This window comes from Juglans regia, chromosome 13 (assembly GCF_001411555.2).
Source record: "Juglans regia cultivar Chandler chromosome 13, Walnut 2.0, whole genome shotgun sequence".
Lineage (NCBI taxonomy): Eukaryota > Viridiplantae > Streptophyta > Magnoliopsida > Fagales > Juglandaceae > Juglans > Juglans regia.
Window position 1 is genome coordinate 38,854,557 of NC_049913.1, and position 27,790 is coordinate 38,882,346.

Here is a 27,790-nt window from a genome sequence, read left to right on the forward strand (position 1 = left end):
ACTCAAAATGATCTCACTTAATTCTAAAATTTCACACAATCCTTAATAACATGAATTTCGACTTGTTCTAAAAAATTATCCTCCAAAATTAATAAACTCTAAATTTCTACATTGCAAATACACTACCGGACAGCACATACACAGGCTTCTTTCCCCTTATTAATTCAATGTAATTAAGGTCTACACTCAACCATATAATAGCGACATTAAAATTAATCCTAATACCCTAATCAACTAGGTATATTATGAAAAATTCACAACATCAAATCTTAATAAATTTTATATTCAAAATTCATTAAATATACTTTTTACGAGGGATGAGAATTTACCTAGTATTATCGTTAGTGGTGATAAAACAGTAAGGAGTAGTGGCTGTGGGTGGAAGTTACACAGAGAGAGAAAGAGAAATATATGTATGGGTGGAGGGAAATTGAGAGAGAGAGAAAGAGAGAGAGAGAGAGATTAAATAAAATAAAATAATATATATGTACATATATATGGAGGGTTAGAGAGAGAGAGAGAGAAAGAGAGAGATGATGGGGTTGAGAGAATCGGGGAAAGAGATAGAGGGTTGTGAGAGAGTGGGTATGAAGGGGGTTGAGAGAGATACGGAAGATTAAGAGAGAGAGAGAGAGAGAGAGAGAGAGAGAGAGAGAGAGAGAGAGGAGATGATGGGGGGAAGGGATTTTTGTTGTGAGAGAGAGAAGGGAACTGCTAGGTATAACCCCAAACAAGGGCTTGTGTGCGCACGAATGGAGTTTATAGTAATTCTACTCTTCAAATTATGGTGAAATGTCAAAAATTCCCTAGAGCTCAATTTTTTTGATTCAGCTACATTCCCTCCCTCCATAGCGATTCTGCCCAAGACCAGTTTCGAATCCTCCTGGGTGTTCAAACATCAAGTGAGCATTTCTCCTCTTCTCCTTGGGGATTTCTAATTGATTTTACATTGAGATATATTTTTTTTCTTTTGACATTTATTTTTCTAAAGAAACGGTATAAACTAACGGTCGAGAGAAATAAGAGGGATGAAAAAAGAGGACTTTTAACAAAGATAAGCTTAGTGGGGGGTTTTAGAGCCAACGATTGGGATGGTTTTAAAAACTGAGGCGGAGCTCATTGATTACTACAAGAAATATGGGAACAGACTGGGTTTGGAATAATGAGGGCTTTCACTCACTGATGAATTTAAATGACGACGGAAGATTAAAAAATATGTTTTAGGTTGATGCATGTAGCAGAGTAAGATATGGATATTTTAGAGATGTTATAACATTTGATATAACGTACTAAAAAAACCAATGCGATGCCGGTGGCAATAAAAAGAGAATAAATGTATTCCATTGTTATCTCTTTTTATTTCAATGGTATTTCATATGAATTTAATATGTCTAGTTTTATTTAATTTGATTTTTAAGAAAATGTATATATTCAAAAGTAAGCAAAGAAACAAACGGAAGATGACAAAATTTCGAGTGGCCCTACAGTTTTTACAGAGGTAGTGTTAGTGCCTGGCTCACAACAAAGTGTCATTTCACAGGTATGCGACTTTTAAGTAAGTACATGTTTTTTTTTAAAAGTATTTTGAGTTTTATATTTGTGGCTGTGATTTTAAGTTGTAATTTTTACAGATCGATGAGGTGTTATGGATCCTCAACATCATGACCAGCGTGCTCAATTGATGAGTTAAATCCAAATTGATGTTTTAGATTTTGATTTTTTGATAATGTATTCTCAGATCAGTTCAATCATTGTATAGTTTTGTATTTTGAGTTTTTTATGATGTATTCTAAGAGATGCTACTCTATCTTGGTTTCGAGTTTTTGATGATGTATTCTCAAAGTTGCTACTCCATATTGGCGAGTTTTTAATGAATGAAGTGCAATTTTTACTATGTCTGGATTAATTGAAGACTGAAATTTTGAAGAATGAGCGACTGAGTTTGGAAACTAATCAAATTTGAAACTGCATGTCATGAACATTCCCGATCATTATCCTAAGCATTTAAGTATATATAGAAGCTGTTATATAATCATACATTTAAGTATGCTTAGAAGCTTATCTTAACCTAAGCATTATACATTTAAGTATGTTTTTTTTTTCCAATTTTCATGCAAGACCGCCCGTAAAGAATTTTCTTATGAAGTATGGCTTCTGGACAGTGTAGCACATAAAGTCTGAAAAACTCTAATTATTTATTGTAACATCACAAGTCTGATATCGTGTAGCACATAAAGTGATATTAACACTTTACAACTTTACAAACTTGGCAAATGAGCTAAGTCCCAATACAACATAACAACATTAACAATAACCAACACTTTCTTTTGAATGTCCTTCTCTTTTTTATGGATTTCTTCATTTGCATGTTGGAATTTTTCTTCTATCTTTTAATGTTTTTCCTCTCTCTGCTATTGTTTTTCCTCTCTCTGTTGGAGATCTTTTTTCCTGACAACTGAACTTTCATTGTATTCTTCAAAATCTGCCCATAAAAAGTAGTTGCAGAAAACTCTACACCAAAAACAAGTTCAGAAATAATTATAGTAGATAGGAAATTAAAATCAACAGCAACAAACTGTTAGTAACTACCTCCTTATTGTACTTTGGACTTGTGTAAAGCTTGGTATTCTTGTAATAAAGAAGAGTCTCATGATCATCAAGTACTGTATATATGGTTTCAATAGTACTATACTCATGACTTTCTTTGAAGCATATATGAGATTCAGGTATATATTCATGACAACAATATAATCAATTTTCAATGATAATCACTTAAAAGCTAGAAAAAGCAGCAACCAAAAAAAAAAAAAAAACTGCTTGTGCTATTTGTGTCTTTAAAATATGATGCATTAAGAAGTAGTCATATATACGTATGCGGATTTGGATTGTGGAAATCTGTTAGGGCCGAGGAAAAGAAGTAGTCACATATAGACCCGAACTAGTTTAAAAAGCTACAAGAACACTACATCAGCCTCTCAACTTATGGTTCCAGGTGGAAGTCCATCCCTAATTCCATTGTCAAACAGGTTTCATAGGTTTGTATACATCTCTATGCATTTATGTATTTTCGACCTCCCACCTTACCCTGTTTTCTTATCACCACATTTCACAGGTGCATGTACATGCCCATAAATGTTTTTACTCTTCTTAATCCAACTGATTATTTCTCATTAAAGGTGCCTCTGTCTTTGGCCATAAGGGTAGCATCCCTTCGAGAAACATTGCCGTTTACATTGCAATCATTATGGAAAAACCAACTATATATTCCCAAAATCACATAAACCAAAAAACCAGAATGCTTGAAAAACTAAATTCATAATGTCTCGAAATACCAACCAGTACTGAAGCTCATAAAGTTATAGAAATTTCATATTATCTCCAAGTAAAATAACATGAAAATTAAGAGCAAATTGATTCATTTAAATTCACCAACCAGTCGAATGCAACGTATTGTAGAATATAAATCGCAAAAACAAACAAAATAAACATCTTAAAATTGCAAAAGAAACAACATAGGAAAAAATCATAAGAGCAAGAAGGTTCATAGAAACAAACGAAATGACGACATTTCTTTTTCGGACCTTCTTACAGGTGAGAGGTGATGCCAGGAAGTACACGCAGTCGGTGTTCCTTTTTAGCATACTCATTTTAGCTGTAAATAGTTAAACAGTTTTCTTATAGTGCTTGCAACATAAGAAATGTGAAGGCAAAGGTGAGAGCTCGGTGGTTAGTGGGTGACACTTTCGATATCTAAGTACTTTAGTATATCTATGGGATGAAGCTTTTTATAAAGACCTGAGTCCGAGTTTTACATATATTTAGGCTTTATCCCCCCCCCCCCCTACAGGTTGGCCTGTGCCTGTGCCTGGGGTGTTCGCTAATTGCTTTGGGTGCCATGTTGTTGCATTTAATTCAGCTGTTCCTGTCAACTCCTGTGGTCATGTCTCCCACAATAGGTAGTGAGGTACGACCTTTCTCGGGATAACTTGTCAAGGATAAAATTTTCTATTGAGATCTCCCGCTTGCAATCCATATCGGATCATTTAATGTAGCGTTGTTTCATGCGAATTATCGGGATAGAGTGTAAACGCTGTCCCATCTTCCTATACTGATTCGGGCCTTCTTCTCTGTTATCATTTGTTGGGCTAGGAGTATTTGGTCCTTGGTCCTTGGGCCTAGGCAAGGTTGACCAGGCCCAGCCCGATAGGGGATAAACATGCCCCTCTAAAGAGTTAAAAATAAATACAAGCAAATCATGAAAAGTCGTGCCTGTAGAAGTTTATAGTGATTACCCATAAAATAAAAGTACTCGAGAAGAAAAACGTCTAAGGTAATCTATTGAGCATATCTTCAAAGTCCACGTTGTTGTTGTTACTTTCCCTCCGAATGCACCATGCATGATAGACATGATATAGGAACTACCACCCAAACTGTACGTACGTTGCGATTTACAAGATGCCATATAAAGTAAACCTTTATAGCTAACAAGGAAATCAACCACCCCTCCTCCTAGGCATAACCCATACTACTCGATCCCACTATGTTGAAGAAATCATCCCACAACCACAAGGCTAGCCAGCCACATCACAATAAAGAATTAGATTGTGATGATCTACTGCATGCCTTAATTTTAGTTTTCCTACACACAAACACATATATATAGCACCAATCAATTATCACTATGTTTAATTTTAAAATAAGATGAATTAAGATGAAAGTTAAATAAAATATTATTAAAATATTATTTTTTAATATTATTATTATTTTGAGATCATTTAAAAAAAAGTTAAATTTTAATTATATTTTTTATGAAAATTTAAAAAATTTATAATAATACAATAAGATAAAATTCTTTTTATATCCAAACGGGACAAAGTTATAGAAACAGACCGTACAATTACAACAAAAACAATCTAGTCGACTTAAGCAAAATGCTGGGCCTCATCAATTAAATCAAACAATGTGTTGGGCTATGCAACATATTCAAGTACATTCACCCTATCCAAGTTCCAACCATCGATTCTACTATACGAAGGTTGGAAAAAATAAACTCTTGATAATGGGAACTCAACCCAGGACCATATAACGATGGTAACCACTTTGAGGAGACAGTTACAGCACAAAATGTGAAAGGAAACAAAAGAAAGAACAATCAGGGAATGTCAAGTACTAACTGAATTAACTGTATATATATATACTAGTCCCAAGCATTCACAATGGCCTGTAAATTCCATCAAAACATCAAACAATCACTGAAAATAACATCTTTAGATTAGCGATTGATGCATGAGTTTCTAAATTGTATTGATGAGGTTCTAAATTGTATTATGGATCCAATATTTCTCTTCCTTGAACTATATATTTACCAATTTTCCTCTAATCAAAATGACCCATATGTCCATTTTCATGCTCCATTGCCTGGTCTAGAGTATTTTTTATCCGAAGAAAAAGACTATATATTTTTTTCTATATTTAACTTGAAGTGGGAGAGACCATTGTAGCAAATCTAAGAACTCATTGTTTCTATTTGGGGTTTGCTTCTTGATGCGGTGGCCGTTTGGACGGTGAGATGGTCTCAATTCATTTCATCCTATCTCATATCATCTTAACATCCAAATACTATTTAAATATAAACACAAGTATTTTTCAATTTTAAATTTTAAATTTTTAAATTTTTAGTTTTTGCATTTATTCATTATTTAATATTACAATTTTCCTAAACTTCCGAACAAAACGTAAAAAATAATTTAACTTTTTCAAATCGAAAAACAAAAAAAATATTAAAAAATTACATTATAATAATATTTTAATTTTTATTCGACATTTTTTCTATCATTTCCCAAAATTCCATAAAGATCTTAATTCAAATCATTTCATTATTATTCACATACTATTTTACTATTATTCACAAATTTCGCATCTCATCTCAACATCGAAACGAGGCCCCAGGGGTTGTTTGGGAATATAGAGATGGTTTCATCTAATCTCATCTTAAAATTTCTCATTTTATTTTCTTCCCAAACACCACTCAAATACAAATATTTTTAAATTTCAAATATTCAACTTTTCATCTAATTATTACAAAATTTCAAACACAAAAAAAATAATTTAAAATTTTAAAATCCCAAAATAAAAATTATATTAAAAAATTATATTTTAATAATATTTTATCTTTATAATATTTTTATTCAGTTTTTCTTTTCTCATTTTCCAAAATCCAATAAGGGGATGCTTGGAAGTAGTATCATCTCATTTCACTACATCTCATCTCTTTTCCAAACATCGCTCAACCATAAACACTTTCAAATAAATCATTACAACTTTTTCAAACTTTTAAATAAAAAATAAAAAAAATTCAACTTTTTCAAATCTCAAAACAAATATAATAAAAAATATATATTATAACAATATTTTAACTTTATAATATTTTTTATTAAATTTTTTTCTCTCATTTCTCAAAACCCTATAAAATATTAATTAAAACTATTTTATTACTATTCACAAAATTCTCATATTATCTCATTCAGCATCCTCTCAGACATTTTACAACCTATTTTACTACTATGCACATAATGCTCATCACATCTCATTCTCTAAACATTTCCTTACTATATACTTACCAAAATTTGGGTTCAATTTATAATTATTTGCTTTGGACGCTATTCATGTGAAAAAAAATCCTAGATTTAAGACAATTAGGCCATATAGTCGTATATATTATATTTGAATTTCTTCCGCATATTCCTTCTTCCTTGTAATATTCTCCTCTATTACTATTAAAAAATATAAAGAAAGCAAAAGATAATGTTTAGATATACGTTTGTAAAAACAAAAAATGGAGATTTTTATAACATTAGTCTTGGTGAAGTTGATATATAGCTGACATCGAACCCACGCCTACATCCTTGGATTGGTTTTCTACTTGCGTAAGCTCTAAGATAACGGTGGGATGGGATGGTGGTATATATATATATATATAAGGAAAAATGATAAATATATATTATTTTTTATAATTATATTTTAAAATGAGAGATATTTTTAAAAAATATTTTATAAAAATAAGATCATTTTATAAAAATATTCTTATTTTAAAATATGTAATGTAAAATATGTTGAGTGAATATCAATATAATTTTTAGTATTTTCTTGAAAATAAATGGATATCGATCCCTCTCCCTAAGTTAGACACGTGGCATCCATTTGGCTCCAAACTTCGCCAGGAAGTTGCCGGTTCCTTTTCTTTTTGGTCCCCTTGGAAGCCGAATGTTTCCGTTTACCTTCTTTGGTTCAGTGCTGTTCCACTAAAAACCCCAGGAGCTGCGACTAGAGAGTCCCTCTTCGAAATCAACGTTTTATTGCAAGTTTCACAGCATTACGACACCTTTTTTCTTGATAAGAACATTACTTCTCTTTCTGATCACTACTTTTTGAGGTAAGTTTCCAATTCGTTATTATCTGTTTGGTTCCCGAGAATATTTGGTGCAAAAGAGTATTTTTCATTTTATTACGTGGCTTTTTGTTTGCTTTTGCTTCATCAAGTAATGGAAAAACAATAAATGTACTAATTTTAGCCAAAATTTTGTTTTATGCTGAAATGGGTATCGGCAATGCTCGATGTTCATTGTTGTTGTTGAGCATTAGCTTTTGATGGTTTGTCTTTAAATAAAAATGATTGACATGTTTTGGTCAAGTTGGCTTTTTTCGTACTACAAATTGATTTCTCGAATGCAGGCTTGTTCAAGTTGTATGGGTTTTGAGTGGTTATTTTGAGTCGGGTAACTTTGAGAGTGAGTATGGAGATGGATTTGGAAGAATCGAAACATGAAGAAGTCCCAAACTGTAATAGCGTTTGCGACAGAGAATTGGTAGATTGTCGGTGCAGTGAATTGGAAGAGAGGAGCAAGAAAGCTGAAGGGAGGTGTGTTGAGTTGGAATTGGATATTCTAAAGAAGAAGAGCGAAAATGAAGCACTTGAAGCCAAATTGAGGGCATTGGAAATTGACAGGCTTGCAATTGAGGATCGACTTAAGGTATTGAAAAGAGAGAATGATGAACTTAAAAAATGTGTTTGCGGCTTTGAAGGTGAAAGTAAAGTTAGTAGTCGAAGAGAAAGGATTGTTGATTTGACGGCAGAGAATGAGGACGAAGATAATCTCTTTCAGGTTTTGATTGAGAATAAGGTTTTGGATTGTGAGAAGAAAAGAGCTGAGAGTGAGGTTCAGGTTTGGAAGGAAAAGTTCAAGTGTCTGCAAGCAACAGGTAGGAATCACAGACTACCCCATTGCAATAATATTTTTCTAAATGCAAGATTTAGAGGTTAGGTCTTGCCTTTTATTAGCAAATGGATTATGTTTTCTCAATTAGCCCCAATGACTCCAATGATAACGATAATAAGCAATAATATAATGTTAATAACTATAACAACAGTAATAGTAATAATAGGGCAATGCTATACAACCTCCCATCCTCCACACACCACATTTGTTTTAAAATTTTTAATATTTTTAATATTTTTTAAAATTTTTTTTTTTTGAGTTTATTCTTTTTAAACTAATTCAATTTTTCTATTCATTATTCATATATTAAATATTTGATAAAAGAAAAAAATAATAAAAATTTAAAAAAATGTGGTGTGTGAAGGTTGTGTGAATAGTAGGAGGTTGTGTAGATTTTTTTTAATAATAGTACAAATAAAAAGGGGTCTTATTTGGGGAAATACATTAGTTTGCCGGTACCTTTTGATCATCTGCGTCCATAGGGCATAATTTTTTTCCATGCACTGGAAACTATAATTATATTTGGTGGGCTCAATCATTTATACACTCATTTCTGCTTGAGTTTTAAATAAATTGGGACCACAGCTGCAGATTGCTGAACTTATTGGTTGGGTTGTCAATTATATACCTGAAAACTGTTTACTTTTTTTTTTTTTGATAAGTATCTTTATTGAATAGAATGAAACTAGATAATGCCCAAGTACACAGGAAGTATACAAAATGAGACACCTACTTACATTCTAGTAAGCTGAAAAGAAGATAGGAACTCATGAGCATTCCCACCCTTCAATACAATAGCAGAAAACCACTGTAAAAGAGAGTAAACAAATAAGTTCCAGATTTCCCCTACTACAAGCTCCTTGTTGTTAAAACATCTATCATTCCTTTCAGACCATAAACACCACATTAAGCACAAAGGGATCATTCTCCACACTGCTGCCAGTTGAGCGCTATTGTGTCTCCTGTTCCAGAATGCTAGTAATTCCACCACACTCTTAGGCATTACCCAACTCAGCCTGGCTCTACTCAGAATCCCAGCCCATAACTCCCCAGCCACCTCACAATGTAAAAGCAAATGATCTACGATTCTCCATTCCTTTTACACATGAAGCACCACTCCATGACCTCCATACCACGCTTCCTTAGACTATCAACTGTCAAAATCTTCCCAATTGCAGCTGTCCAAGTAAAGAACACAACTTTAGACGGCACTAAAACCTTCCAAATACTCTTCCACGGAAATAAAGTGGGCTGTTGGACTGTCAAGGCCTTGCTCCTTCAGCATCTCCTCAGTGAGCTACTTTAGCAGTGCGTTCTGATAAATCTCAAGAAATTATTATATGCTGTTGTTGTCATTCTCTTTATAGTGCAGTAACTTAATGAGGTAGCAATCTCTTATTCCTGGAGGAGTGAATAAGGACTTTTTCTGTGGGCAGGGGCTGTGTTTTAACAAATATTTTTTTTATGCATATCAAATTGCCATGAGGCCTTATTTTTTTCAGGAAAAGAAATTTAAATGATCAGATATTTAATGATGCTTTCTGATTGAGATAGATCAGCAAGTCATTGAAAATGTTTGTTTTTATTTCCTGTTTTGTAGCAGGCACTTCTTTAAATGACTTTCCATATAAGCATGATGCTCATACAAAGGAAAAAAAGAAAGGTGTCTGCTTGGAATATGGTAGGCGTGCTAGGAAACAGTTGACATTTGAAGAAGAGAAGAGCCCCAACAAAAAGTTGGCTCCATCCACTCCAGGTGGTGCTAGACCTGCTTCCATTTGCATTCTTGATATCAGTGACAGCGAGAATGAACAAACTACCAATATCCAATTACCTGCTTCTCATAATGAGGGCATTCAAAATGTTCAAATTTTAGGGGATGGTACATTAGCATCACCTGTGGGAAGTGAAAAGGAAGTGGTTTATGGAAATAGTTCGAAACAGACAAATTATGATGAGGAAGAGGTGGATGCTTTCAACAAGAACCTTTTATTTACTCTGCCTTCCAGAAGAAAACGAGTGTTGAATATTGTTACTAGTGACAGCGAGAGTGATGAGGATCATATTCCGATCTCTAAACTCAAGCGGATGCGTCTTCAGGAAAAAGTTCCTGGTCAAGTAGTTTCTGAGTTGAATGGCTGCTCAGTGACTGCTACCACTAATCTGGGTGACAATGTCGAGGGCAGTGTAACCCCTCCAAGGCACCGTCTGGCAACTTTGAGAAAATGTGAAGGACAAGGCGGGGTGGAAAGAAATTCTTCAATTCAGGCTGATGAATCTATTTATCATCGAGGAATCCCTACAAGTAACAATGTTGAAGCTGATTCGGAAGAGTTTGGGTCAGACAGCGAGGGTGAAAGTTTGGGTGGGTTTATTGTTGAGAGCCCTGATGTTTCTCATGCTGATGATGCTTCTAGCGAGTCACCAGAGGTATCAGATGAAAATAGTGACTTCGGTGAGATTTTATCCAAAATTCAACGGAGGAAAGATGGTAAATCAAAATGGGAGTTTGAGGGGGACATGCTTGCAGAATTGGGGAAGGATACTGAACTGTGCATGAAGGCTGTTTGTGCTCTGTATCGACGGCAAACTTCTGATGAAAAATCTAGTAAGGAAACATTTTACTACAACCACCGAGGTTTTAGCAAGTTTGATGCCCCAAGGTATGCATTTGACTCCGTGGTATAAGTAATTATTTTATACAATTAAGGTCTTAGTTGAATTCCTTGCACTTTTAGATAGAATTTACAATTCATTCAGCCTATTGGTTTTATGAGTTCTAAATGCCAACGTATTATGGCCATATACATGCTTGTTATTGAAATCCTGTCTTACATTCCTGCCTGTTGTTCTAGAGAAATAGAATATGTTGTTTGGTTGGTTATCAATCTGATGTACGTTATTTTTTCCGGGTTTCCATTTAATATTTGCGTCCTACTCCATCTGATTCAAATCAATGAGATGATGTCGGTGTATTTTACTTTCTTTCAAGAAACTTCCCCCTGTTCTCAATCAAATAGCCCAACAGGTCTCCAGTTTTAAGCTTAGCCTGAGTTGCCCCTCTAATCTCTGCGCCGTTTGTTTATATTCATTCTAACATCTTAAAATTTTCTTGTTTTTGAATGAACCCTGTGAAATCCCCCTGGGTTTGAGGTTTCATTCAGTACACATTGGAGCAGTGCATTATCCCTGCATTTGCGTCCAGGCCTTGTTTCCAGCGGGTAAGCACACAAGATTTCCACTCAGATAAGGGAGAAAACCTAACTCAACTGTATTATTTACCTCTTGCGCTAACCAAGCACCACTCCATCTGATGCCATTTGCCCAAATAAAGTTTGAATTCCTGAGTCTAGGCCAAACAATAAGATGAAATGTTTTTATGAGAGTACAGACTTGTCAAAAAACAAGTGTAATGTGTTGTTGAAGAGTGAAAGGGTTTTTTCCCCAGATGTGCCATATATGTGATTTCTCTATATGTTAGTGAAAGCATGTTTCTGTATCTTTCTTCCTGTTCCTTGACAAATTTGTTTGAATAATCATTACTAATTGATCGATTGATTCAATTATATTTGCCGAATTATCTATGCTATCATACAGGGCTTCTTCTTTGGCCGAGTTTCTCACAGATGGAGACCCCGGAGGTGGTCTTAAGAAATCCGTTACGGAGTTACAACAGTTCAACCCAAAGGCAGTGGAGCTTTGCAGAACATTGGCAACTCGCTACTCTAAACAACTGTTTGAGATCTACGAGATTAATGAGGATCCTCACTTTCTCCCTTCTTGACATGACTTGCAACTAATGGGAGATGCTAACAGCCGGTCGGGTGTAATAATTGCTTTTACACCTGCAAATGAGGAGATGCCACGAATGGGTTGCAAGAAAATAGACAATACACCCACATGTAGCTTATTACATTTTTTTTTTTTTTTGGCTTTCTTCCTCCCTCTCTCCCTCCCCCGTCACTTTGCCATTTCTTTTCTGCCATCTAGTTTTTGGTTTTGTAACCTTCCTTTTGTTGCAGCAGAGTGACCAAAATGAAATTAACTCTACCCGGTCACTACAACGAGATTGGTCTTTAATTGCACCCAAACAATAGTTGCGGCCATTTTTGTGTGGCTATTACAGGAACTTTGTAGGTGATTTTGGTTGTCCTGTTTTGGTTTTATAAGTGCAAATTATGTACGTTAAGCTTGGATTGTCGACAATTAGCAAAACATTGAGAGTTAGTTGGTTATTCTAGTTCTAGAGTGATTAATTTAGCTTCAAGATTTGATTGGAATTAAAATTTCGTATAACTTGAGTTGCATTGTTGATATATAAATCAATTTATAGTTTTGGTGTTGTATTTTCTTCGTTTGATCTACCTTTCCCCACATCCGAAGTGAAGACGCGCCATCTCTTTGTGAATTCTACAATAATTTTATATAGTGATCATGTGGTTTGCATTGTAGGCTGATCAATTGATCACTACCAGAATTGGAGAGTGGGTTCTAACTCTTTTTGATAAGTTTAACAAAAGGTGGGGGAACAGAATAGTGGGTGGTGCTTGGGAGGCAGAGCTTTGTAATCGTGTCTCTTTCTTTTGCAATGGCAGATGGTTTTGGTTGCAAATTTGTGTTGCAAAATTACAAGGAAGTAAACAAAAATAGAGAGAGAGAGGCGGGACTTGCAGGCGGTGGGAGGTGGGGGAGGGAGAGAGAGAAGAGGTGGAAGAGAGAATGAAATGAAATAATCTGTTGGGGTGTAAATTTTGATTTATTGCACATCCTATGTGACAGCTTTTTATTGGCTAGTGTTAAAATGCAGTTTTCATCCGAGCTGTTATGAGTTTTTCCTGCAACTAATTTAGACAGATGTCAGAGATCAAAATCCTCCATCGGCGTTCCACTCTCTGCTAGATATTGGTTTGTATATATATCATATAGGTTATTCAACGTTATTCTTGTAGTATGTTTATTAGAATAGGTATGTTTATCTTATCTATTCTTAGGAATTGGATTCGTAGCTGTTTGTATGAAAATCTAGTGAAAATACCTTCCTTATCGTTTGCATAATATAGAATGTTTCAAACAAAGGTCCCGTATTTACTTATTTTTTTCAAAAGAATTGCGTGATGTTTGCGCACCCTACAACTGCAGATATCATTTTTCCGATTAAAACTCACCATATTTGAGAAAAAAATTCACCATTTCTGAAGCAAAGCTCTGGCTGTTGAGATGTATGTCAAATAGTTAAAACAACATTTGTACCATAAAAGCTACTGTCATTAAAGAATTTGAACGCTGCATTGCCGAACATGGATGTAAGTTTAGCACTCCCTAAATGCAATATCCAGCTAAAAGTTTTATGTTCTTACTTGTAATGAGCAAAAGTATTTTCTACTTTTCTTTTTAAAAAGATTCCCAGAAGTTTTGGTGAGTTATCTTAAAGGTGTTTAATAAGTCACCTAAATTAATATTACAATCCTTGCCATAACGTAACTTTCCATTCTGAAACGATTCCCTTCTTTTTTAAAAAAAAAAAATTTTAAAAATAAATAAATTTGGCAACAAGAAATTTATTAAAGTATCCCGAGGAGATTCTTCTAATTGCATGAACAATGCAGACAGAAATGTAAGCATCTATGCTGGCAGCAACTAAGACACAGCTAGCTAGCTTGGAACTGGACTAAATCAATTGACAAACAAACCAACAAACCATAAGCATATATATTAAACCATTAAAAAAAATAGATTCATTTACAGGCTGTTTGATCCAGAACCCGGTTTTCCGGGTTCTAGACCGGGCCGGGAAAAAACCAGGCCCAGATGAACAGTCCTACCGCCGTAAGATTACGAAGGGAGACGACAGCGAATCACATTGCAGATTGCCAAATACTGACAGAATAACAAGACTCAGTCCCTCCCTTAATTGTTTGGATTTTAGCACCTACTCGCTCTTCTCAACTGCCACGTTGTACCGAGTTAACTAGCTGGTAATTTATACTCTTTTCTGAGATAACGATTCTTCTCGTGGCCGTGGCGTGGCCCTACCCCTACTTAGTAAACACGTGTCACATCTATTCCAGTCCAGGATTGACACCTGGCAAATTGCAGGGGCTGACCTGTTTGACCCAGGTGTTGACGCATCAATTATTGGTGTCGATAGGTATTAATGTAATGTTGTGTTCTCTTTTAAGGATTCCTTGAACAAGATTTATCGTATGGTCAAAATTTTATTATCCGTTCTCATTTTTTCTTAAATTATATTCATTCTACTGTCAACCAAGATTTTTAATTATTGAGACCACAGCGAGGCCCACAACAAATAATTACTGGGCTGGTGAGTTTCTCGGGCCAAGCCATAAACAAGTCTCATGCAGTTTCAACTTAGTCTAGTTCCATGAAAAGTGGGTGATATGGGCTATAACCCGAACGGCCCAAACCCAATACTTAATCCAACAAGATAAGAAGTGCATGAGATTTTAGCCCACAGCAAAAGAGGGTTACGGAAGGCAAGCTGATTAGATTTGAATTTGTTCATATGATTTGTGAATAGTAGAATAAAATATTATTTAAATATTATTATTATTTAAAAATTAAAAAAAATGAATTATTTATTAACTTTTGTGTAAAACTTTAAAAAAATTATAATGATAAAATGAAATGAATTGAAGTGAGTTTTGAATTTAAACGGAATCTAAATATTCGTGATCTATATTGTGCTGAAGAGCATGCATGATCGACGGTTGTATTGTTTTTTGATATAATTTAATTTTGCATTTATGATCGAATTAATTATGATGCAAGCATCTACTTCATTTTCAGCCTGATAAATAGTAGTCATTCTAACTTGCACGGATACGCATGCTACGTGCAGTGTGCTTCAGTGACGATAATGCAATTGAAGGATGGGCATGCAGATTGAACGTATGGCAATATTAGAAAAGAAAAATGTTAAACACAACCGGCTGGGGAATTGCTAGATAAAATGTTGCCCATGTGGCATAGAAGAAACGGTGTCATTTATATCACTATATATGCACCAAACTCTCTCCTTGCAGCCCACTCTGCCCTTAGACTCACCACCTCCTCTTCATCTTCTTCATTTTTGTCATCTTCCTCCCTTCTTCTTCCCACAGACCCAAACGAACTTCTCTATGCTGTTTCTTCAGCATACTTCGAGCCTCTCTCCCAAATTCCTTCATCTTCGCATCTTCGTCTTCTTCTTTTAACTCGGATTCAGAGCCATGGAGCCAAAAAGTCTATTTTTTTTTTTAATTACAGAAGTAGATGGGAAGTCAAATGCATGCATTGAGATCACAGAAGCACAAACCCAATAATAGCCAGAACCTCTAGTCACCAAAATCCTCAAGAATATCCAACTAAAGAATTTCTACAAAGTCAAAATCTGTTTGAAATTTCACGGACTAATCTGACCCCATCACAACAATACCCAGATGCCCAAATCAGTAATAAAATAAATAAAAAATAAAAACCTCTTAATTCCAAGCATATTTAATTTAGCATGAGAACGATTATTTACTTGAATTTACATAGAAAACAAAGTTAATGCCAACGTCAAAAATAGAGAAAATTAAGTCTAAAAGCTTTTCTATGGACACCCAAAAGTAGAAAAGCAGGTGATATGGAGATGGAGAGGGATGGATTTAGGATAGATATGGAGAGGAAGAGGGAGAAGAAAACAAAATAGAGAGGGAGAGGAAGAGGAAGAGGACGAATATGGAGATGGAGGGAGGGAGGGAGGAGGCCAAATAGTTAGGATGATGATGGACTTCTGAAAATATGGAACATCGAAACTCAAGATTACTTTTGATCCATAGGACGACAAGCCACATGATGTTGACGTATCATGGTTTCGCATGGGTGGTTGTACCTAGCAGGATTGGACTTACAATAATAATATTACAAGTAATTCTACATACAACCGTGAAGTGCGTTAACGTCGCGTAATCATTTTAAAAAAGAGTGAGGTTCACTATTAAGAAATTAACTTTTTTCATATGGATCTCATATTTTATTTATTTTTTTAAAAAAGATTACACGACGATTGTACAATTTACGATTGCAAATATCTTTTCTCATAATTAATAATTAAGGAATATACCCATGTCTATAAATTAATTGAGCCCATGCATGCATTTGATTTCATATAAACACCTACACAACTATCCTTAATTAATAATTGCTCATAAACAATTAATAATGCTCATCATGATGTGACATTCTAGTATAAGAGTCATGTTAGATATAGTTATTGGTTATGTAAACGCGAGCATTTCTTTTGAAAAGAGTGAAATCTATCATTAAAAAGTTAATTTTTTATATAAATTTTATATTGATTTATTTTCTTTTCAAAAGTAGTACACTATGATATTTACACAATCTATAACTATAAATATTATTTATAGATTAAATGTTGGATACCGTACCAAGTCAAAAGACTAAAGAGATGAATAATTAAAAGTGATGCTGAAAATAGTAATACAAACACTAGTTAACTAAAAAAAGAACATTTATATAGGCAGATTATTAGTGAAAGATTCAGCAATTAAAGCGATAAGTTGTTAATGGTTTATGGACAGGAAGAGAAAGCTCAGTTATCCTTCCAATTTTGCTGATCTCCCGCACCCTCCCTATTATTATAAATTCCCTCCCCATCCTGCACTGCAAAACAGTCTTACGTACACTTTTTCTTCTCAGAACATGGAGCGGTCTATAGGATTCAGAGCATCCGATGTAACACGCTCCATCTCTTTTTCTTCTTCTTCTTCCTTCTATTTTTTGTCATGAATAAATATTGTTCTATTTTGTATATTACGTGTATCTTTGTATGTATATATATGTATATGTTCTTCATCCGTAGTATCAACATTTTTTAGGGCTAGATTGATCTTTGGTTTGAATCTCAACGTACATACAGACTGTTTTTGTGCTTCTGTGATATATATATATATATATATATATATGGTTCTCTTGGTTTTAATGTGATATTTTCTTGGTTTTGTTTATAAGCTTGTTCTAATTTCCTTTTCCATTTGATCAGATGGAAAATTATTGAAATAATTTAAGGAATTACGCCTATATTCCACCATTGTCTTGCTCTAGTCATGAGATCAGTATTTAAAAATGGATGATAGCCTCAGGCCCCCAGCAAGTTATAATTTCTATAGAAGATAATTGTTTTTGTGTACAGATTATTAAACAACCATTATCTCACCTACGTGACGATTATTTTCATATAAAACAACCGTTTTTGGTAGTAAGTTTTAATATATATATATATATAGGTTTTTAAAATCTCTTACGTACTTCAATGATTGACTTATACAAAAGAATTTAAATTAGTTGACTGGAGAATTGACTTGCTTCATTAATTCTTCTTCTGTTTACAGGTTATTCAGACAATCTTAGCTGTTCTTGTGCTGGGAACAGTAAGTTTAAGGGTCATAGAGTGCAAACAAGGTAGCGTTCCGGACGCCTTACACTACAGTGCAATAAATTGTCGAAAGCACAGCGCACTTTTGACGGATTTTGGAGCAGTTGGTGATGGAAAAACATTGAACACTAAGGCTTTTAAGGCTGCAATTGATAGCCTCAGCAAGTATGCATCAGATGGTGGGGCACAGCTTATTGTTCCTCCTGGAAAATGGTTAACTGGGAGCTTTAATCTCACCAGCAGCCATTTCACCCTCTTTCTTCACAAGGATGCGGTTATTCTTGCATCTCAGGTACACTTTTAACACGTATCATGATGAACAACGCCATGAAATTAATTATACCGGTCTTGGCTAACACCTGGAACCCATTAAGCAATTAAATTCATTATAAATAAATTTGATACCTTGGATACAGCTCCCTCTTCGTCTATGTAATTCTACTCTTCCCATACTATGAGTACTACTTATATTAATTGCCAAAACCTTGCATGATATGCATTGTAAAATGGACAGGATGAGGCGGAATTTCCACTTGTTTCTACATTGCCTTCTTATGGGATAGGAAGGGATGGAAATGGAGATGGACGGTTCAGCAGCCTCATATTTGGTACAAACCTCACCGATGTCGTAATCACCGGTAATTATCGACTAATTACACCCCCCCCCCCCACCGCCCCCATTAATTCTGATTATTACATGTCAAATTAGTATCATTTTGGCCTGACCATGTCTGAGGGATTCATTATTATTGTTATTAGGTAACAATGGCACGATCGACGGCCAGGGTAAAATTTGGTGGGACAAATTTCACCAGGGCCAATTGAATTTCACCCGACCGTACATGATTGAAATTCTGTACTCTGACAATATCCAAATATCTAATCTTACTCTAATCAACTCTCCCTCGTGGTTTGTCCATCCGACTTATAGCAGGTTTGATCACGATCAGCATGGTCCTGATCCTCTACCTCCTTAACTTTATATGTACATATATATATATATATATATATCTTATTGCACAAACATGATCTTTGCATTTCTTACTTGTCTTCATCTTTTGTTTCTAATTTGCAGCAATGTGCTAATCCAAGGGATGACAATCCTTGCCCCTGTTGACTCTCCTAACACTGACGGGATAGACCCAGGTTTGTTTGCCACTTTCGAGTCACTTGCATTGCTTGCCATTCCTTTGCTCGAGAGAGAATTATATTATAGGTACTTAATAATGATGACCATATAATTTGAGTCGATGTTGTTTCTTCCTTTCCAGATTCATGCACAAATACTCGTATTGAGGACTGCTTCGTAGTCTCAGGGGATGACTGCATTGCCGTGAAAAGTGGTTGGGATCAATATGGCATTAAATTTGGAATGCCCACAAAGCACCTAATCATCAGAAGGTTTACCTGCATATCCCCCGACAGTGCCACCATTGCTCTAGGCAGTGAAATGTCTGGTGGAATTCAAGATGTTAGGATTGAAGACATCACAGCCATTAACACTCAATCGGGTATTAGAATCAAGACTGCTATCGGTAGAGGAGCTTACGTGAAGGATATCTATGCAAGAAGAATGACCTTCACGACAATGAAGTACGTTTTCTATATATCAAGCGCTTATAATCAACACCCTGACACTGGTTTTGACCCAAAAGCTCTTCCGGAGGTTAAAGGAATAAATTACAAAGATGTGGTGGCGACAAATGTTACATATACAGCAAGACTTGATGGGATTCCCAACGACCATTTTACAGGAATATGCATTTCTAATGCGACTATCTCATTGAGTGAGATGCCAAAGGAATTGCAGTGGAATTGCAGTAATATTGCTGGAGTGACGAGCAATGTGACTCCTAAATCCTGCAATTTGTTGCCCGAAAAGGAAAAAGTTGATTGTGCCTTTCCTGAGGATAGGCTGCCCATTGAGGATGTACATTTGAAGACTTGTTCAACTACCGAAACTGCCTAGGTGTGAGAGATCAAAGTGTAACCTTTTGTTATCTATTTTCAGTTTCTAGATTACTAAAGACTTGCGTGTATAAATCGTGTTTTCTAAAACGAAAAAACACGCAAGATCCTCACATATATATTTATTTGAATGTAATAAAGCAAGAGTCATTCTACTTGCAAGTCAATGTGTGGACACCAGTAACAAAGGCAAAAGTTAGTTTGTGAGAGGAGTTTAAAAATTGAAAGTTTAAAATTTTCAATCTGACATGTTATACTAGCAGACAAGTGAGTTTTTTCATTAAATAATGAACAAAAACAAACATAATTCAACCACAAAATGGTTCTAAAAATTTTCAACCGATTTGGTTTGGGAACTTTTTGTTGTCAAGGATTTATCCCATGTAAAAAGTACATATTTTCTCTATACGTAAGCATCCTGCCCTCAGCCCCAACACACCATAAATGGCCTTGCAGCTCCAAAACTGCCTTCATCCCGGCAGTTTCCCATACAAACTTGAAAAGCCGAAGAGCTCTATCCAACTGCCTCACCCCTCTTTGGACAATCTTCTCCTCTACTGTAGTCAAAATCCTTCCCATGCACAAGCAAAACCTATCCTCACCAATGCTATAAATTCCACCACAGATATCCACTTCGACATCTCTAACATGTCCGCATAGATAATATAACAGAAGTGTGAACAAGCACTTGGATGAATGACCCAGTGTCTTGGAGAGCTTCTTCTGTACTAGACTCTCTTGATGTCTAGCTTCCTTGTACCCTATACTTTTATCAATCAATACATCCTTGATTTGAGAAAGTCCCTCTTTCATGACCTCTAGCTTCACCAGAAGAAAACATAATTCCTTCTCGCTCTTCAAACAATCAATGAGGTCATTGAACATCTCAAGCACGTCTTCCCATTTATGTGAAGCAGAAGAGTCAACAACTTTTGCAGGCACAAGCCTCATCCATGAAGTGGAGTCATGGTTAGAGGCAACGACTGTGTCAGCCAAGAATTTTAGACAGCTAGAAACTATCTGCTGACCCATCTCGGTCCCTTTGCTTGGGCGTCGACAAGTTAACAAATCCAACTCAATTTTCAATCCATTGAGTATCTCCTCAAGTGCAGCTGTCCATATCCGCTGTTGCGTGACCTGCGGGCATACCGTGAGACGAACGAGCTTCCTTTGCTGCGCGGAAATGTTAAGGAAGTTGCTCACTTTGGTAAGCGAATTCACAATCATGGGCTCTCTTTCACTAGGTGCACTGAAACAAGCAAGTGGTGTGCAGTTGGCACTCGCCACCGAAAAGGCCGTTACGTTTTCCCGAACCACTCGCTGAACTGATGGAGACCCAATAAAGACCCTGGCCATGGACTTGAAAGTTCGCAACCTGTGTTCGATTTGATCATCAGAGACTATCGAATCATTACTTGCGTCAACCAGCCTTCCATCAACCCAATCCACATTTCTCAACGAGTGGCTCAATTTTATTATCTTTGGAAAAGCGTGGTCATACCATTCACGAGGTAAAGGCTCTTGATGGGATACTTCCGAGCAGTGATATAGTAGCGCATTGACATACAAAGCTCCAATTTGCTTGGTTTCTAAAAGCTTTGCACCATGGACAAGCTTCTGTAAATAGTTGTACACCATTATACGCCAGCGCAGAGTCCTTGGCGAATAGTCAAACAACCTCAAGGATCGAAACCCAAATCCAAGCTCAGGATAAAACTTGTACTTGAACTTTAAACCCTCCCTTGCTATTATGGTATTTATTTGCGACTTTTTCTACCTAACTTCTATCATATTTCACGCTTTTAAAAAAAAAATATTTTTGAGTTTATTTTTTAAAAATGATTTCAAATTTTTTATTTATTATTTATGTAATAAATATTTGATAAAAGAAAAAAATAATAAAAATTAAAAATAATATAAAATGTAAAGTGTTAAGAGGTTGTGAAGATTTTTTGTTTACTGCATTCGATGATCTCGACTGGGCCACCCCACCCTACAACAACTACACACACACAAAAAACAAAAAACAAAAGGGGCCTCAGTGTTTATATTTTCGTTTCTTTTCTTTGTTTCTACTAATGTATTCTTTTTAAATATCTGAATGACTGAATTCTTCTTTGTTACTTGTTTCAAAAAGGCCCATTCATCCCTCTCTACATCTATAATTTGGTCCAAACACTAGCCCTCCCCATACAAGGAAGGTCGTTTCTTTTCTGAATGGATTTAGATCCCTAGAGTTCCCAACAAGAGAGAGAGAGAGATAGACCCACAATAATCAATATAGGTCCTACAACATGTCTTCAATATTTTTAATGCTGCCTGAAAAATTAACTCTAGCAAAATTAAATATTGTGTCTATTTCTCTCACACTCTAAATCTTAGAATTTGGGCCAAAACTTGGATCCAAATCCTTGCTACATGAACCGTTCTATTACAACAGCATAGCAATATTTCCCCCAATGAACTGTGCTTTGACCAAATTTATAAGAGGAATGCCTTTATATCAATTCAAAACTGCAGGGTCTTTAAGAAGAGCATCCCCCCAGGCCCAGCCTCCCAACGTAGCATGTGAAGATCTTCACGGGTGCGCTTGTCTAGGGCTTTGCAAAATGGAATGGCATCCGCAAGCACAGCTGCTCAATAACTCCACTTTTAAATCGTTTCTTTGCTCGATGCAACTTGATTTCATAAAGCTTTGGCCAAAGTTTTCCAGTTACTGCAACCAAACAAAAATAATATATATATATATATATAAAACAAATACCAATGGGTGATTAATTCAGAACCATAATACCAAGACATGCTCAAAATCAAGCCCTAATTAGATGCAGCAATATTCCTTTGAAAGTGCTTGACAACAAAACAATGTCTATCTTAATATCAACACACATTAAGAGATCGAAATGAATGAAAAGCAACTGGATGCTGAAGAGTTTACAATGAGATAAATTAATATAAATTTAAAAGTGGTATTAATCAATAGCAGGAAAAAAAATGATCTTTAGAAGAACGTACTATCTGTTCCAAAACCCTCTTTTTCCCTTACTACCAGCGATCTGACTATAAAAATAATAATAATAATAATAATAATAATACAGGACACATGTAAATGATGATAAAGGGTGAATGTAGAAAAGGAATGTCAAATATTCGAGCTTACCAAAAACACGCTTTTCCTCGCTATCCCGGGCTATGCCATTCAAAACATCAACACCCTAGAGAGACAGCAGATTTTCATATAACTCGATTAGGTTAGGCAGTTGAAAGATACAATGAGTTTTGAAATGACATCTGGTTTTAAGAAAGAACAAGAGGAAACAGAAAAAACACATAAAAGGAAAGACATTTTAGGCAGCTTCTTCCTCTCTCTATAAACTAAAAACAGCCTACATTGTATCACATGCGGTGTAATTCTTTTTTTAACAAAAACAGATCATTTTTTTTTTTTCAAATGCTTACATAATTCCCAGCTGCTACCAATTTTTCCCTGCAATGCATAGAAGGGAAGAAAGAGGAAAACTGAGTGCAATTTCAGGAACATAAAATTTAACTTAATTACAATTCTCGAGTCAATCAATTAGTAGAAAGTAAACCAAATGCATAGAAAAACCTTCAATTTTGAAGGAGAACCCATCCAAGCACAGTACCATCCTCAGGCGAGATTCTAGCAATGCAGTCTGTCTACACATAAGCATATAGAGTTAAACAGGCAATCCAAGAAAACAAAACCATTTCAAGCCACAAATCAACTGTTATCTAACAAATATGGATATTATGTAAATCATGGACCATGAAAGGCATTGGGATGAGAAGTACTCTGCAAAGAACCACTTTTTTCTCCTTTTATCTACCAGCCTTGAACCTTTGACCATGATGAACATCAAAGTACGCAACTAACTGTACCACCAAGGCAACAAAGAAGACTGATATGCTGATTCCCACTTAATAGGCACAACAATGTCCACTCCTATAAAGCTCCCAAGCCATATGAAAAAATGGTCATGGTCAATTATGTGTAAGGACATACCTGCCAAACATTGGCCCATACTTCTTTGTCAACAAACTCCAGTTCGTTGAGGTTGTGTACTTCATCACCATTATATTTAACAATATCTTTTCTTATGACTGCATAAAAGAAGTTAAAATGCAATTAAGTAATAACAAACATGAGTTTAAACTAGTTAAAATTCAAGAAAAATATACCACCACATTATGGAGGAATAAAAAGTGCATGTAAGGGGGGTGAAAACTGAAGGCTGTGAAAATTTATTGCCACAACTTGAAGCTCAGAATTTCCTAAATGTGATGCACCATGAGTAATGTCAGGAACAACCTCAGATAAATAAATAAATAAATTGCAAAAGAAAATGCACCCACTAGTTATTTTGGAGGGGGAAGGGGGAGTTTGTTATTCTGGGAGAAGGAATGGAATTGTATCAATATGCAATATAAACCTTTCAATGTGTGAGGGTTGATCAGATACAATGTTGAAGTCCCATCAGTTCCAAACAAGACTTCTCCGTCAGTTGCCAGACCCCAACCATCTTGCATTTGATGCGTAAAATTTTCAAACTGCATTCAGCATAAAAACATGAAGCTTGTCACAGATTTGGATCATCCATATTGATGGCAGTCCAAAAACATAGTCAAAGAGAACATTTTATTTTATTTTTTTATAAGAGAACATTAAAAGAAAAAAACAACAATATTTGATCTAAGAATATATAAAAAAAATAAAAGTATACTCTATTTCTAAACAATAAAATATCTATGTCACCACAGAAGGAAATTGAAACATAGAGAAGACATAATTTTTTTCAAGATAGTAAGTTGTGAATCACTGTTAAATCATCCTGGAAACAACCAAAATTATTTCCATTAGCTCCCAGAGAGCACAAAACCTGTCACTCTTATGGAAACTAAATTGATGATGCCACATTGCATTTCCCAACCCTACTGCTTATCCATCAGGTCTTCATTGATCCAAAATACCCATGTTGTGTTCCACATCCAAAATTGAACATTATGAGCTAATCTTCAAATACCAGTGTCTTGAGAATCATATTTTGACAATTGGAATTTCAAGTAGAAGACTATGACCCACACACACAAGTAGATAACTACATCTACTTTTTTTGATAAGTTGATAACTACATATACTACACTAATCTCATATCACAAATCATCAGAACTTTCAGCTTTGCCTTAAACTTCAGAATTAAACCAATTCAGAGTTTTTTTAGGTGGGGTGGGGGTAAGGAGATGGAATTTCTAGATGAAGTTGACAGCCAAACTCTAAACATCTCGAGTCTAGATGGGGCATATTTCTACATAGGTTTTCTTCAACATTTTTGTTTTAAAAGTTTTTTAGCTTTTACTGTGATTTATTTCACCTGCTAACAAATATAAGGAAGAAAAAAAAAATTACATGAGGAAAAGAGGTGAAGCACAAACTTTGCTCAAATTATTTCGGTCATATATGAAACCAGTATTCTTCAACCACGTTACTTGGAACAGCCTATACAATATAAAAATTACTAGATCAGAATCGTTACTCTGTCAAATGTGGAAAGAACAAAATATGTATAAATCAACAATTTAAAAACTTCATGGACAGATACAAGGTAAATGGAGAGGTAAAGGCAAAAACATTTTGGAGGAAAGGCATATATGTTAATTGAATTAACTAAACATGCACAGCAATGATTTTTTGCATATACAGAACCCTGATCAAGTTATTTAGATTTTAGAAATAGGAAATACTAACCCTGCTCAAGTTATCAGAAAGATGTGAGCCCCGCAACAAGATAAAAAAGGAAAAGACGTACATGTCACACAAGGGCAGGAAGTCCTTGACGAGCATAAGTCATACTTATTTGTTCCAAGATTTACCGTCATAGACTTCTTCCAAGTAATCAAACTACTTAAAATTTCAAATTAATCAATCCAAACAAACTTAAATCTAGATTTGTTATGACGTAAAGTGTGGCAACCAATGAGATAAGGAAGACATGGTAAATCTCATGCATGAAAATGTAGTATTCCCAGGATGGGTGGGTCATGTGCATCTGGTAGGTGCACATCTTTGTTGCAAGTGGTTATATTATAATATAGCATCTCAGGTGCACTTAAGTATCTTAATATGCAAGCTCAAATACAAAGCAACGCCTGAGCCAGCACTTTAAATTGTCATAGCACACTATACACAATAATCCCACAATATGCATCCGAACACTCCTATTACAGCAACAACATGTGCATGAGCCTCTAATAAAGATAAAGATAAGACCCTCAGTACTACCACACCAAATTATCAGAACATAGCCATTTAGGGGGCCAAGCAGAGGAACAGTGGCTGATTGGCAACAAATTATTATACCCGATAATGCTGTCCTGGTACTTAGCACGATGGTCATTAGGTATACAGGAAAATTTCGCTAGTAGATGGTACTTTGTAGATGAAAGTACCTCTGAATAAAAATCAAGTAAGAAATACAGAATACCTGAACTTGCTTAACCAACAAGACAGTAAAAACGAAACTATAAGTTTTCCTTTCCCTTACAAACCTTTCACCAAGAAGAGTTAAGCCCTCCCCAAAGTAAGAATAATCCATATTATGAATAGCCTCAACCTGTAGATACCAAAATATAAGGAATTTATAATTGAAATCTCCAGTTAAGTGTTGCAATCTGATTAGTATGGTTACTAAATCAAATACCAGTAATCTTATCACAACTATAAAATCCTCTATCCTGTAATGCAGCATATTATGATCCACTTTCAAATTAACATATCTTTGTCCTTACAACAGCAATCAATCGGTCTGGCCAACACAATTTATTTTGAAAGAGTATTCCATTTGCCTTTAACATGATAATTATTCATGATATAATGGAAAATGAAAAGAACCGGGTATTTAATACAAACCAAAAAGGACATGAAAGAAGCCGAAAATTGGTTTGTACCTTCCCAGTCTGAAGAGCTACTTTCCGAACTGATGACTGAAACAATGAGTAAATAAAAGGTCCAGTGAGGAGGTAAATAAGAGCAAAGGATCTTGCAAGATATGTAATTTACTTTGAAGAAAAGAACATGTCTGATAAGATGAAATGTTTTTATGAGAGTACAGACTTGTCAAAAAACAAGTGTAATGCGTTGTTGAAGAGTGAAAGGGTTTTTTTCCCAGATGTGCCATATATGTGATTTCTCTATATGTTAGTGAAAGCATGTTTCGTATCTTTCTTCCTGTTCCTTGACAAATTTGTTTGAATAATCATTACTAATTGATCGATTGATTCTGTCAGTTTCATAACTTATATTTGCCGAATTATCTATGCTATCATACAGGGCTTCTTCTTTGGCCGAGTTTCTCACAGATGGAGACCCCGGAGGTGGTCTTAAGAAATCCGTTACGGAGTTACAACAGTTCAACCCAAAGGCAGTGGAGCTTTGCAGAACATTGGCAACTCGCTACTCTAAACAACTGTTTGAGATCTACGAGATTAATGAGGATCCTCACTTTCTCCCTTCTTGACATGACTTGCAACTAATGGGAGATGCTAACAACCGGTCGGGTGTAATAATTGCTTTTACACCTGCAAATCAGGAGATGCCACGAATGGGTTGCAAGAAAATAGACAATACACCCACATGTAGCTTATTACATTTTTTTTGCTTTCTTCCTCCCTCTCTCCCACCCCCGTCACTTTGCCATTTCTTTTCTGCCATCTAGTTTTTGGTTTTGTAACTTTCCTTTTGTTGCAGCAGAGTGACCAAAATGAAATTAACTCTACCCGGTCACTACAACGAGATTGGTCTTTAATTGCACCCAAACAATAGTTGCGGCCATTTTTGTGTGGCTATTACAGGAACTTTGTAGGTGATTTTGGTTGTCCTGTTTTGGTTTTATAAGTGCAAATTATGTACGTTAAGCTTGGATTGTCGACAATTAGCAAAACATTGAGAGTTAGTTGGTTATTCTGGTTCTAGAGTGATTAATTTAGCTTCAAGATTTGATTGGAATTAAAATTTCGTATAACTTGAGTTGCATTGTTGATATATAAATCAATTTATAGTTTTGGTGTTGTATTTTCTTCGTTTGATCTA

At 35.3% G+C, this 27,790-nt stretch overlaps 3 protein-coding genes and 1 pseudogene across 4 annotated transcripts; 2 read left to right on the top strand and 2 right to left on the bottom strand.

Annotated features, from left to right (window-relative positions):
• Positions 1-7,264: 7,264 nt before the first annotated feature.
• LOC109010874 lies at positions 7,265-12,152 on the top strand. 2 transcript variants are annotated; one of them, XM_018991821.2, is made up of 4 exons: positions 7,265-7,432; positions 7,732-8,259; positions 9,877-10,939; positions 11,874-12,152. In XM_018991821.2, exons 2-4 carry the CDS (start codon positions 7,794-7,796, stop codon positions 12,058-12,060), a joined length of 1,716 nt encoding a protein of 571 aa, XP_018847366.1. In that variant the 5' UTR covers positions 7,265-7,432; positions 7,732-7,793; the 3' UTR covers positions 12,061-12,152. The 2 variants fall into 2 exon arrangements, with proteins under 2 accessions (XP_018847366.1, XP_018847368.1); XM_018991823.2 differs by having other exon boundaries at positions 9,880-10,939.
• Positions 12,153-16,865: 4,713 nt separating this feature from the next.
• LOC109010867 (probable polygalacturonase) lies at positions 16,866-19,918 on the top strand. The gene is made up of 6 exons (XM_018991813.2): positions 16,866-17,015; positions 17,672-18,007; positions 18,230-18,353; positions 18,475-18,649; positions 18,791-18,861; positions 18,987-19,918. The coding sequence occupies exons 1-6, from the start codon at positions 16,983-16,985 to the stop codon at positions 19,682-19,684; spliced, it is 1,437 nt and encodes a 478-aa protein (XP_018847358.1). The 5' UTR covers positions 16,866-16,982; the 3' UTR covers positions 19,685-19,918.
• A 14-nt stretch (positions 19,919-19,932) lies between these two features.
• LOC109010887 lies at positions 19,933-21,394 on the bottom strand. The gene has a single exon (XM_018991836.2). It carries the CDS (start codon positions 21,319-21,321, stop codon positions 20,050-20,052), a length of 1,272 nt encoding a protein of 423 aa, XP_018847381.2. The 5' UTR covers positions 21,322-21,394; the 3' UTR covers positions 19,933-20,049.
• A 570-nt stretch (positions 21,395-21,964) lies between these two features.
• Positions 21,965-26,751, bottom strand: LOC109017570 (annotated as a pseudogene).
• Positions 26,752-27,790: the final 1,039 nt, after the last annotated feature.

Excerpts from the sequence above, each read along its gene's own strand:
- LOC109010887 (XM_018991836.2), bottom strand. The coding sequence starts at position 21,321 with ATGGTGTACAACTATTTACAGAAGCTTGTCCATGGTGCAAAGCTTTTA.
- LOC109010874 (XM_018991821.2), top strand. The coding sequence starts at position 7,794 with ATGGAGATGGATTTGGAAGAATCGAAACATGAAGAAGTCCCAAACTGT. Across the intron at positions 8,260-9,876 it reads CAAGTGTCTGCAAGCAACAG|CAGGCACTTCTTTAAATGAC; the intron begins GTAGGAATCACA and ends CCTGTTTTGTAG. Across the intron at positions 10,940-11,873 it reads AGCAAGTTTGATGCCCCAAG|GGCTTCTTCTTTGGCCGAGT; the intron begins GTATGCATTTGA and ends GCTATCATACAG.
- LOC109010867 (XM_018991813.2), top strand. The coding sequence starts at position 16,983 with ATGGAGCGGTCTATAGGATTCAGAGCATCCGAT. Across the intron at positions 18,008-18,229 it reads CGGTTATTCTTGCATCTCAG|GATGAGGCGGAATTTCCACT; the intron begins GTACACTTTTAA and ends TAAAATGGACAG. Across the intron at positions 18,354-18,474 it reads CACCGATGTCGTAATCACCG|GTAACAATGGCACGATCGAC; the intron begins GTAATTATCGAC and ends TATTGTTATTAG.